Source organism: Patella vulgata, chromosome 7, assembly GCF_932274485.2.
Source record: "Patella vulgata chromosome 7, xgPatVulg1.2, whole genome shotgun sequence".
NCBI classification, from domain to species: domain Eukaryota; kingdom Metazoa; phylum Mollusca; class Gastropoda; family Patellidae; genus Patella; species Patella vulgata.
The window spans coordinates 26,397,674-26,411,369 of NC_065885.2; the positions used below are offsets into that span (position 1 = coordinate 26,397,674).

General features: G+C 37.5%; 1 protein-coding gene across 1 annotated transcript; it reads left to right on the top strand.

Annotated features, from left to right (window-relative positions):
* The first annotated feature begins 2,602 nt into the window (after window positions 1-2,602).
* On the top strand, window positions 2,603-5,937 carry LOC126828329 (cilia- and flagella-associated protein 70). Its single transcript, XM_050558020.2, has one exon. It carries the CDS (start codon window positions 2,603-2,605, stop codon window positions 5,894-5,896), a length of 3,294 nt encoding a protein of 1,097 aa, XP_050413977.1. The 3' UTR covers window positions 5,897-5,937.
* Window positions 5,938-13,696: the final 7,759 nt, after the last annotated feature.

The following is a 13,696-nucleotide window of genomic DNA, read 5'->3' on the forward strand; positions in this document are numbered from 1 at the left end:
CGGGTGAGAGCCACATTAGTGTGTTCCCTACTAAGGATTAGATTTTCTAAAAATGAACTTTTTCACTATATGCAGGGATTAGGGCTAGGGATTCTTATAACTACTTGATTTTATTTGCCAAGGGTTAGGGCTAGGGTTTGATATATTCTTTGCTTTGAGTTAGGGTGAGGACTGGTGTTATTTAGTCTAATTTACTGTGCACTAGGATGTTCTTTGGAAGCAATCGGTTGCCTGTGTGATGGGGTCTATGGTTGTTATTGTGGGGGTTGGGATGAATTTAAGGCCTTTGTCAAGAATGTTCATTTCTAGGAGGTAAAGAAGACTATGGCGACACCAAACGATTTCATAATGATGGTTGTTAGGCAGGAGTGGTAAAAAATCTGTGTCACTAGAGACATGTTGGTCCATGATTTCAACATTTATATATGTATCTTGACTGCCATCGACAGATAATAAATTGTTTGGATAGTCAACGGATTTATTAGAATTTTCCGTACCAATATCAAGAAATAATTAATGGTAAGACGATGTATCTAGACTTAACCATTCACATTTGTGAATTAATGAGCGAGTCCAATAAGAACGAGATACAAGCCTTGTAGCTAAAACGTTCATCGTATAATATTTTGATGTGTATTATGTTTCACAACAATTTTGGTCTGTTAGTTTTACATTGATAAATTGTTAATGAATTTGACGAAGTTTGTGGCATGTATGTGCAGTTTCGATCATGGATTTCCCATGACGTTAATTGGAATAAGTAGGCCCTACGGTAGCGAGCGAGAGAGAGATGGGTTTAACGTCCACTCGACAAAAACTAGATCATTTCGAGACTAACACATAGTTCAATTTTATTTTAATAATTCGCTTGCGCGTAGGGGGTCTTTAGCAGTGTGTGTGTGTGGGGGGGGGGGGAACCGGCGATCCCGGAAAAAATCCATGAGGTTGGACAGCCGACCCTACTTCTTGTCACGTACAACCGGTGAATCGAAACCAAGCCAGTAGACTCAATGGCAGACCTTATTATACAGCACGCACGTGCTAACCATCGGCCGTCCAACCCGCCCTACGGTAGCATTTCGAGTTGAATCTAACACAAAATAACTAATGCACATTGCAAGTTATAGGCTAACTAACTAGTATTATAATGTATCAGTGTGTCAGAAATATCGTATGAAGTTAATATTTAGTTGGCCCCAAGTTCCATTCCCGTAGCTAGCGGGCTGCCCCCTCCTCCCGGGTAAAAAACTGGTGCCCCCAATGGGCACCGTAGGCGCTCTTTCCATTGGACGCAATACAAAGTCATCGACCAACGTGTCCATATCAATATGGGCGCCCCTTAAAGCCGAGTGACATTGGTTGGTCACTTGGTTTTTCTGGCGCCTCGCCAATCATGTCGTTATATATGAGGCGCCCCCAAATGGTGAGGCGCCCCATAATGAATCACACGATCAACACAACTTGATTGATGGGGCGCCCGAAACGGCGTGATCTGTGGAGTGCCCTAACCCGGAGGGGTGCCCATAATGGCATGATTGGTGGGGCGCCTTATAATGACAATATATGAGTGTCGGACCGCACATAATGCATAAGGCCAAGTGAGATTGGTTGGGCGCCTACAACTTGATCAATGGGGCTCCCAAAATGGCATGATTGGTGGGGTGCCTCATTCCGGAGGGGCGCCGAGATTGGTGGGTCGCCCACAACGAGATCATGGGCCCCCAATCAAGAAACGGACCGCATACCGACGGCCGAAGAAATCTATCATAATAAGAAAGCCAACTGGAGATTGTAGGAAATTTTCCAGGTCAAATTCACGATCGGGATGAGATTGATTCAAGCTCGCACCAGGCGTGATAATCTTCAAAATTCAAACAAGCCGCACTCTAACCCGATTCCGAACTTTTCGTTTTTCAAATAAATTATTATATGTAGCCTACGCTAAAGTCGTATTCCTTCCTTCTAATTTTTATAATGTTCATATCATAATACGCCAATATCGCAAATTCAGCCTCAAAATTGAAATTTTCTGTCATTTTCATAGTTCCTCTCCTCTGGTGCAATCCCTATTTTCCAAAATTTCCAAAATTTTCTGGGGGAAAGCACTGAGCACTCTATTTTTGCAATCTGTTTTACAGACCTAGCAATATTGTTACTAGGGAACATGTCTTTAGACCCAAGATATATAGTGGCAGTTAATAGTGGATTAAAGGTCTGAAAAATAAAACAGACGGGGTGCGATTGAACGTCTGGACAATCAGGGTTGCATAGAAACTTACCGGAAGTTTACATTCCAAACATCGAGATCGTTAAGACGTATTTTTAATGTAAAAAGGTATAGTGAGGCTGGATAAGCGAGAATTTGATAGTTCCGAAGGAAAAATATTTTATCTACTTTTCAAAGCGTTTGAAAAAGACGCTGTTATTGCGTTAATTTGAGGAGTTTGTCAATTCCAAACGAAACGCCCAGTTACACCGTGATATGATAATATAACTGTAGACAAAGCTATACCCCAGTATAGGCAAAGGTTAAGTAATAAGTGGAACGCCCAGAAAAGCTGTTCAAAAGTTAAACCCGCGATGTGAAATTTACCGTTTTAAAATGGCCGAAGTTGAAACAACAAATGTGCGTGCACCAGAACCCGTTACTGTATCAGTTGTACGAGTAAAACATCTACGAGGCCAAAAAGGAGATGTAGTGACTGTGGTTATTAAGGCAGAATTCGGAGACAAAGTTTTAGGCGAATCACAAAAAATTGACTGCACTGGGGAATCCTCAACGTCATCAGACATTAACTTTAATGCTATTTTAAACTGTGCATATAATGATGGTCAGGCCTTGGATGAAATAGCCCACAAACCAGTAGTTTTAACATTAATAGAAGTATTGCCAAAAGAAAAACGCCAAAAGGAAGAAAAGACACACCTTTTAGGACAATGTACAGTTGATTTGCTTCCCCTAGTTCGTGGAGAAACAAAGGCCTGCTACACCTTGCCAATAAATCCAACACCAGGTTCTCCTTTAGAATCTTTACAAGTAGATTGTCCTCGACCTGAAGTTGATGTGAACATAACTGTGCAGGTACCATTGCTGGTTGATAAAAATCTAAAAGATGGAAATTTAATGAGAATTACCATGGAGAACTTACATTGTCCTCCAGAATCATGGACATTGTCAGGAATTCAGTATTATTATGCTGCCGCTTTACCCATTCCGATTACAGAGGAAAGGGAAGTGCCCATTGTCTTTGCTAATGGTCAGTTGAAACCGGGATCGGATAAAGAATTGCCCAACAAACAGAAAAAATGGTGTAAACCAGGAAATGCACAAGGTCTCTCTGTGTTTATTCCTGATAGTTTTGTAGTTAGTGATCCTATCGAAGATGAGGATGGAGATTACAAAAATAAAGAAGACAGAGAATTCAGACATTGTGCAGAAATGGAGAAGAACCATGTTTCTTGGATAACAGAGAGAAGATGCTTTTTAGACAGCTCTGCCATAAAAAAATTCCAAGACGAAATAGCGAAAAATCGTCTGTGGCCAGTAGAAGTAATGAGATTAGCAGTACAGGCATCAGGTGGAAAAGGAAAAAAAGAAGATGAAAATGGCATATATTTTCATGGAATTGCATTTGTCAATTTAGCACCCCTGTTATATCCTGGTGTCAAGAAGATTAGAGGAGCCTATAAGGTTTGGCCATATTCTGATCATATTCTTTATGAAAAAACAAAGAGGAAAAGTGGCATGTCCGAAGAAGCTTCTAAAATAGCCATGAACATTTTACACCACAATTCTACTTCCCCACCACCTAAGAAAGGTGGCAAAGAACCAGAGAAAAAAGATGTAAAGAAAGGTGCGTCACAGTTAGTTAAATCTGATACTGGTTCAGAGCTAGATGGACAACCACCATTAAATGTGGAAGGACAGATGTATGTTGAAGCTAAATCTTTTGTGATTTTGGAGATAGTTTTAGATCGTCCCCTCATACCAAAACGTCAGCCTGAGGAATTAGCTAGAAAAGTCTCTGAATATATCCCACCACGCCCTTTATTTCCAAAGAGAACTGATGGTGCAAAGCGAGCTGTAGAAGATTACCATGCACAGATATCTAATGTAGCCGATCTCATATTAGATGAATTCAGGGAACTGTTTGGTGATGATGCTACAGGGCAGCTAAATGTTAATGAAGCAATGGAAACTAATCGCCAGAAGTTGATATACGAATTGAATTCATCTGGTAAATATTTTGCCTTTAAAGAACAGTTGAAGCATTCAGTGGTAAAGATTGTTAGAGAGAAGTATTTGAAAACAACCATTTTTGATGATCGAGAAGAACTACAAACTTTTCTAAGCGAGCTGTATGTATACCTAGTCGATCAAATGCATTTAGCTTTGGGCAATGCCCTGGAAGTTGGAGACCGACCACCTGTACCAAAACCTGTCACAGAGTCTGCACAACTGAAACATTTTGCCAGAGAGGCAGAAATGGGTGGAAATTTCGAGTTAGCAGCAAGATACTACCAAGAAAGAATAGCAAAAGAAAAGAAAAACGCAGACAACTGGTACGACTATGGCATCTTTAATCTCTACATTAATGAAGTTACTAAAGCCGAGGAATGTTTTAAAGAATGCATCTCCATCAAGCAGAACCACCTGTATGGTATATTAATGTATGGCGTCGTGTGCTCCCTATTGGAGCGCAATGATGAAGCAGAAACATTTTTTGAAGCCGCTACAAACATTAATCCTAAATGTATCAAATCTTGGACGATGTTTGGGTTGTTTTACGATTCTATTGGGAATGATATTGGTGCTGAAATGGCATACATGGAAGCAAACAAACTCAACCATTCAGAAGCAGCAGCAACAGCCAAAGCCATCAAAGCAGAATTGAAAGAAAAGTCCGATTTTGTGCCACAAGTTCTAGAAGGTGAGCAAATTCGGGATTCAGAGGCTTTGGGTGACGGCGAGGTTTCATTTCCAAAATCTCCTTCTCCTGACAGAACACCCTTAACATCTGCTATATCTGAAAGTACTGATGATAAACGTGAAACTGATAAAGTCAATTCCCCTGGTGCTAGCGTGTCAGTATCACGAACCCATAGTCAACAAAGGGTAGGGAAACAGCCGGTCACACCACAACCCACACACATTGTTAAAGCTATTCCTTCCAGAGATCCAACTCCTTTACCAGCTTGTAGTATATACATGCATACTATTGAGTGGCTTCTGGAATCTAAAGCTGCTCAGTTTGCAGAAAGGGCACTCGCTCATGAAATACTTCTGCCCCGCCCTGCTCACAGTACAACAGCTATAGAATATCAAATAGCATTAGCTAGATTGAACTTACAGAAACGTAAGTTTAGGGAAGCTGAAGTGTGTCTGAAAAAGGCATTGGAGCTGGAACAACAGAATCCCGATGGTTGGTCATTAATGGGTCACCTTAAATATTTAACTGGCGATACAGAAGCGGCCAGAGAGTGCTTTGAACGAACGATTTCATTCATTGGAGAGGCATTGGAGATGCATTCTATTTACATACGCTTGGCATCTATTTATCTTTCCGAACAAAAATTTCAAAATGCCAAAAATATGTTTTTGATGGCTTGTAGAAAATCCCCATCATGTGTTTCCTGGTTGGGTGTTGGAATAGCTTGCTATAGATTAAATGAGTTGACAGAAGCCGAAGATGCGTTATCGGAAGCCAATATTTTGAATAACAGTGACGCCGAAGTATGGGGTTATCTTTCTTTGGTTTGTTTAAAATCCGCAAGACAACTAGAGGCAGAACAAACTTATAAATACGCAATGAAACTGAATTTACAAGACAAAGATTTACTAGCTGAAATTCATAAAGTTCAAAAACAGGTTGGATTTGGAAATCCACAATTTTGAAATAGAAGATGGACAGTAGAAACAATATTCATTTCATTTACGATGTCATTCATAAAGAACGATTGTTAAGTTTGAATTTATTTTTTGTTTGTTCACCTGTTGCATTTATGAATTGTTTTTTTTTTATATTGAAAATAAATTGGATAAAAATCGCATTTGTATGTTCCAACCTCGTGGGTTTTTTCCGGGTCCTCCGGTTTCCTCCCACTGCTAAAGACACCTACGCGCAAGCGATGTTTAGATATCCAATTCCGATACGGTGGACCTTCTGATACATGGTTAGTCGTAGGGGTTGGAAGATTTCGGACGATGAATGGGGATTTGATCATGATAAGTAGGGGTTATTACACGATGAACGGGTGTTTGTATTCAGCTTATTGCTACACGATGGGCGGGGGTTTGAAAGTGTTGAAATACGACAAGCGGGGGTTTGAAGTTACAATGAATATACTAAGAACTAATGCCCTCCATAAGCAAGGTTTTGGAGATGAATACGGATGTGAAGATGTTAATACAACGTGATCGTAGGTTTAATGATGCTGTACGACGGGTGAGGATTTGAAGATGACGTGTTTTTAAACATGCGTTGCCAAGCAATGGCAGCACACCATCAGCTATTTATGTCAATAACTACGACTACAATATGGTTAAATCCCTAGGGTCAGGCTAATTTTAAGCTCGGCATAGGGCGGGGTGAAATGAATGCTGAGCGTAGAGGGGTGCATATTTTTGTTAACGGTGGTGTTGCTCTATTTTTGATTAAGAGTATGTGTAATAACCATGTTTACTCTGAAATAATCTAGACGTCGTTATCAAGAGGTCGCGAAATGAAGGACGTGTATTTTCCTCTTTCGACTCTCACAAACTAATTTTATTTGTGGCTCAAATTACCTACTCCAATGAATTAATCAAGTTAATTATTACACAGCATGATCCACTGTGTCAACCGTTGTGGGTGTAATATAAGCACGATTTAACAACTCGTACGTTCTTTGATAACACCAACATATCATGACGATTAGTTAATTGCCAGAAAAGTTGTTCTTTATGTATTTCGAAAATTATGCTTTTGTTAACAAATGTAGTTTGAAGATGTTTCTGTTGTTCCATGATGGCTAATGTATTTAGCAACGCGACTGTTGAAAAAATGATGTTTCCATAAAACAAAGCAGAAAATAAAAAGAATACGGTTGCCCCACCAGGCGTGTTAAGGGCGTAGCTAAATAATAGCTTTTAGAAAGAAGAAATACAAGAAAATCGAATGCAATGTAAAATATGGTGCTTATATAGTTTAAATATGAAATTTTTAAGGGCAGAGCCTATAGGGTCATTCCGTGTCAAGTGAACCAAATTTCTGAAAGTTGGGAACATGACCCCCTCCAAAAATTATAAAAAAAAATATATGTTATTGTATAAGGTCTTAAACTTACAAATCCGAAATTTTTTTTATTTTTTTATTTTGGGGGGGGGGGGGTCATGTTACCACTATTGGTCCAGTTGACATGGAATTGGAATGACCCTATAACATATAGAGATACTTGTAAGTAAATTGATCCCTCCAGAAGTATACCAATGTCCAATTGTGTGTTACCCACTATTCTTGGAGGGCGGTAATACTGAACAAAAAGGAAAACCAACCTACTGTTCGGGCGATGCATAACAAAAAGTAAACCTGACATCTTGGGTAGTATTCAGTTGTTTTATACAGTCCACCATATTTCTAGCTACGTTCGGCCAGACGTGCCTGTCCCATTAACTCTAACGCACTTGTATTTAATAATAAATATTTATTTCCGATTGTAGTTTTAAAAATTATTTAGCGATTGGGTCCTGACATCTTCTTCTACGAGGGCTGACTGAAAACTTCTAAGCCTGAAAATGATAGATCAATTGGGTTCAAACAAACTTTTGCCAGAACCAAGTACAATCATTGAATGAATCATAGATATAAGAACTGCATCTGTAGTGTTATGATTGTCTTCGTACCAGACCATATTGTGAACCTACCCATTGAAATCATCACCAGAAATGGGTAACACTGGATATATGGCAGTCATCAAGTACCTGCAACTGAAAGGACTAACCCCAACACAGATACATGACGATATGGTCTCCATTTAAGGGGGATGATGCCCCTTCCCTTCCTTTTCCACTGTAAGCGTGGCAGACAGAGCCTTGACGATGACCCGCGTTCTTTAAGGCTATCAACAGCAGCCATTCAAGAAAACATTACCTGTGTGCATGACATGGTGATGGCTGATCGACGATGAACCACTCGACATATTGCCAATGATGTGGGTATCTCCTATAATATAAGAGGGTTGAGCACAATGTCATTATCGTCAACGAATTAGGAATAAAAAGTCTTCGCAAGATGGGTGTCAAAGCGCTTGGCTGCGGATCAGAAACGTTAAAGTAGACTAACAAAAGCGACACTAACACTGTTTTCATCGTCAGATATAAAACATTTTATTTATTACCTTGAAGAAGAAGAGGGTATCTCTTCAGTACCTCTTCGAAACGTTGGTTTAATAATACCTGGCTATGAAAACAGTGTTAGTGTCGCTTTTATCTGTGAAGGACGCTTCCGTATCGGATCCTTCGATCCATTGTTTTCATATTCCTGTTGGACGCGAATTCTATACAAGTTGAACAGAAACGTGTCAGATTCCTGACGTCCCGTGACAATCTGTACCGTTTTGAAGCAGACCATGGCCAGATTTGTAACCATTGATGAGACTTGTTTCCAAAAATGAAAAAAGTAACTTTGTACAGGTCTTTCACAGATAGGCTTAGAAATTTTCAACCAGCCCTCGTATGTCCCATCCACGACGAAGAATATAATACAAATTTCTATTAGATATTAATGAAAAGATTATTTCCATTGTAGGCTTAATCATGAGAACACTGTTTCTAACCCGGTCACTATATCAACTGTTTTCATATCAGCTCGGTTTAATCTTAAACACATCCTCAACAGTAAAACCGGGATCTGGTGTGTCGTCATCATCTCTTGGATCATTATATTCCTGCACCGACCTTATTGCCGACATAGCAGTATTAGATTCTAAATCATACAACGAGTTTCTGTCCAAGTCTTTCTCCACTCGCCGACCTTTTAAAAGTGGATTCACAAAATTTAAACGTTCTAGACTTTTCATATTACGAACAGGTCGATCGTGAATTACTGCTTCTGAACTTTTAACTCTCACTGCTTGAAATCGCTTGAATTTTTGGGTTCGGCTGGATGATGTATCGGATTCCCAAGGTTGCGATCTATCACTTCGTGGAGTGGTTCTATTCAAATTTACAACTAAACTTCTGTCAATCGCTAAGGGTTCAACACAATAGCTGTCTGTGTTTGATGGTTTTCTTAAAATTTTGGAATGAATCGGTGGAACGTGTCCGTGCCGTAAATAAACTGATTGAGAATGCGATTTCTTTTGTTTTCGTGGTAATGCTATTTTTTGTTCTTCAGAAAAATAAAACTTTTGTCTTGATGGGCTCCTGCAATAGAATAATGGTTGTTTAGAGTATTTATTTTTCTTCACAAAAACATATATACATAGTCTACACAATTCAATTAATGGTGATAAATATTCAAATAACAATGTAGCACAACTCCGGACGTGACACATCGATCGTAAATAATTCAGTCAATAACAAATAATTTTTTTATCGATGCCCAGCATCCGGAATTTGTGGGTAGAGATTGCAGGTTCACCCACAGCAAAGATCTTTTGGGTTTTTTTATAAAAAAAATAATAAAAAACTATAGGTCTGCTTTGGGCCATTAAAGACAAAATAGTAGTAACGGTCTATGTAATCACCAACCTCGTATATTTCTTGGCTATTAAAACTGGTCTAGTTAAATGGAACACCATTTCGAGAAATGTACCATACACCACAGGGTTAGACCTATTCATTGTATTTAATGCACTTCATATGTTTACATAGAAACTATTATTCTCATTTGAAGAATAACCCCACTAGACCATGTCGAAACGATTAAATTGTCATTAATCAAAATATGTCCGTTAATCGAATCGATTTTGACACATTTCTATAGAATATATATTTGGTAATCTGGACAAGTTATGCCTATATCGCATGCTACATTACACAGGTATACATACACACGTGTTTTATATAAGCACTAATCTGCTTATCGGTAAAACAAGTCAATGATCTCACTTGAATTGCGCATCAAAAACACAGAAATGAGTTTCATATAATATAACTTACTATACATTGCAGACTTGGCTGACCGTTGCCCCCCCCCCCCCCCCACACACACACACTATATCACCCACATTTACAGATTAGAGTTCTTTAATACCCAACATAAATCTTGTTGGAAGAGTATACCATGCTTTTATGTTGTATATATATATAGCCGCCAAATGTAGCGATTTCATATTTACCTTAGTTGTCTTGGAATACTTTCCAGCGATTTAAAGTGAAATTCACTATCTCTTTCACGATCTTTCTGCAGTTTTTCTATAAAATTTGTTGATGTACCAAGAATGCTTCTATTGTTGAAGGATCTGTATGGCTTAAAGCATCCACGACTAGTTATAATACTTGATGGGTGGAAATCCAGACTGTCTCTTGTTGTAAATACATCCGTAATCCACCGAAAATTTGTCATATTTTTGGATAAAATAACCACACCATTAATATACCATTTTGTGGATCCACCAATATTACAATCTTGAATGGTAACTGTTTTTTTAATGCATCTAAGCTATGGCTGGTGTTAATACCTTTATAATAGAATCTGAACACCAACGTTTTGTTAGGGGTGAATTAATACATTGCACAAATCGATAAAAAAAAAATCCCTCTAGTTTAGCAATACGTACAGAATAAATTGGTTGCATTATCTTATACCTAAAAGTCAACGACAGTCCGTGTCTCTAAATCACTTGATGAATGTCCTTTTCAGTCCAATAAATAACATATGACTATACACAAACAGATAAGAGTATTCATTTACTGGATGTAAAAACATAAACACGTGATAAAATTCAACATCATACATTTTATACTAATCTCAAAATATTATTCATAAACAACTCTACAGATCCAAACTTTATGACTAAATATTATTATAGTAACGGTAATGAAATGTACTCCAGTCGGTATAAATGTAACTGAAGTGTACAGTACTAATATGATAATCCATGTATAAGTATAATAAACTTATGTATCAGGCCGCAGAGATTAAACCTGACCTACCATAATTCATTTATAGCTAAATACTACACGAATGGCTTTCTCCTAACTTCACAATGTCACTAGTCCGTTTTAAGTGACCACAGTTACAGTAGGCTACACGTATATTGAACCGTATTTATTATCCTATTTGTGAGAAGCTTTACAAATATGGACACTTAATACATGCCTAATATTTTTCATACAAAAGTAGAACGCGACTGAACAACCAGAAACGTTGACGACCAAGTTCTACAGTTAGTGCAAGGAGACCGACTGTAGGAGTTGTCTAGATATCAATATCAAGACAAATAAATGGAGCACTTAACTACAATGCTTTATCTTTTATGCTTTATATATTTTATTATATTTGATTTAACAGTAGGCTTCACTGAGTTCGTAGAAAACAAAAGTTCTTATTTGACATTCAATTTGATCTTAATCTTAAAAACCAACACAGTATGAATGTTGCGTGATAGGGTAGTGTGTAGTAATAGTTTAATTAAAGGAAATAGAGATCCCATACTATAAATTTCACGGCTTGATTCTAGTAGACAACTAATAAAGTTAAGTTAATTGGCATTCATTTTGTCTTAGCCGGTTACTTTAAAGATGCTTCAGAATGAATGATTCGCTCAATTGAAGGTTTCAGAAATGGCAGCGGTCAAACGGACTAATTTGGAGAATATTTAAATATATAAAGAAAGGAAACTGAATAAATATTGTCTACACAAACACTTTTTTCGCGAATTTTGGCAAAGCCAAAGGTAATAACTGACTGGAATACTGACTATTTTTCACCGTGATTCTTCTTTGTTTGCCAAAAGAAATCATTTTTCGCCACATCTGACACCAATTTATAATAATTCAACACTATTTTCAAGTAGAATTTAAATTCCTTTTGGCGAAAAATAAAGAATCACAGTGGAAAATAGCATTAGAACAGAGGTGGAGAAGAGTGGTGTTTCCATATTGCAGCTATATAAGGACGAATATGACCGGCCAGCGGACACCGTCCGATCAGAGAGAGTTCCTTAAGGAACTACTTTTAATCCTATCCACGCCACTCGGTACCCACATACAGAAAGTCACCGGTTTTCTCCTTATTTACGATCAAGTTTCAGTGTATTTTTTATTTTATTAATCCATACCAATATTTTTAAAAATATTACTTGGTATACCTCCTGGCCCTTGGACAAGTGTCCCAACTGTAACCCCCCCCCCCCCCCCAACTCCTCTCAGGAACTGTGTTGAAATGGACATTCCGTCACTAGCTTTTTGACTAATATTTAAAATATGATACAACGAAATAAATTAGAAATTGGACATGGTTTGGCCAAGAAATGTTTGAGATAATAAAAGTCACCATACTGAAAAAAGACTTTCTGTATGAAGGTTTACTTATTATGGTGCATCCCTTCATACTATAAAACTTTCTGATATTGTAAGCTAAGCTGACATTTATTAACAATAACTTCTGGAATTACATATGATTTAATTTAATTAAAATCTGACAAATCAATTGTCATATATATAAAACAGAATATAATTTCAAACTCTAAATGAATATATAGATAAAACATATATTGGTCTACTGATGACAAAATACTTTAATAAGTATCAACAATAATGTACACAAAATATAGACGATCCCTTGTCAGACCCCCCCTCCCCCCAAAAAAAGAGGAATCCACCAAATATTGGTGGATAAATCTCATGCAGTATAATAAAATTCCATAGAAAACTGTCTGGAATCAATAATAGGCTTCCTTTATTATTCCCTAATAAACAATCACACTAAGTATTCGAAAATAACATCGAGCAGACCTAGTACCATATATTCAAAATTGAATCATTACAATGACTGTCTCCTTCTGAGCAATGTAAGTAATGTAAAGTTGACACAAACTAGGTCATTTCTGGATTAAAATATGGTTCAACTTTATTTCAATAATTTTCTTGCACGAAGGGGTCTTTAGCAGTGGGAGGAAACCAGAGAAAACCCACAAGGTTGAACAGGTGAACCTAAACCTTGTAATGTAATACTGGGGAATCGAAACCAAGCCATTTGACTCCATGACAGATAGAGAATCTCCTACCAGTCTTTTTTGATATCAAAAAATATCAACACAAGTTGATAAAGTAACAAAAAATGAGGCTCCGTCGATTTTTTTTTACTTTTCAACGAGTGTTGATATTTTTTGATATCAAAAAAGACGAGTAGGAGATTTTATTTACCACCCAATCTCTTCTTACATGCACAAATAGATAAATATAATTCTTTGCTGTAGATTTCACTTTTACTGAACATTACGGCGTAGTTGTACATCATTTTTTGACAGCAATTCAACCATTGCAAAGTCCTTTATATTGACCCAGTGTTTCCATCAAGGTCAAATGAATAACAATAGTTCATTTTTAATAAAAAAAAAGATACTTTTAATAAGAAATGAACTGTTCTTTGAAAATAAAAAAAGTAGTTCCTTTTCAACTGACCAATCAAATTCATGTAAAGCGATATCTCCTAAGGAGATATTGCAGTAGATTATGAAATATATCACACAAGCGTTATCTACTGTAGAA

What these genes read in the sequence shown, in the direction of transcription:
- LOC126828329 (XM_050558020.2), top strand. Translation starts at nt 2,603, where the DNA reads ATGGCCGAAGTTGAAACAACAAATGTGCGTGCACCAGAACCCGTTACT.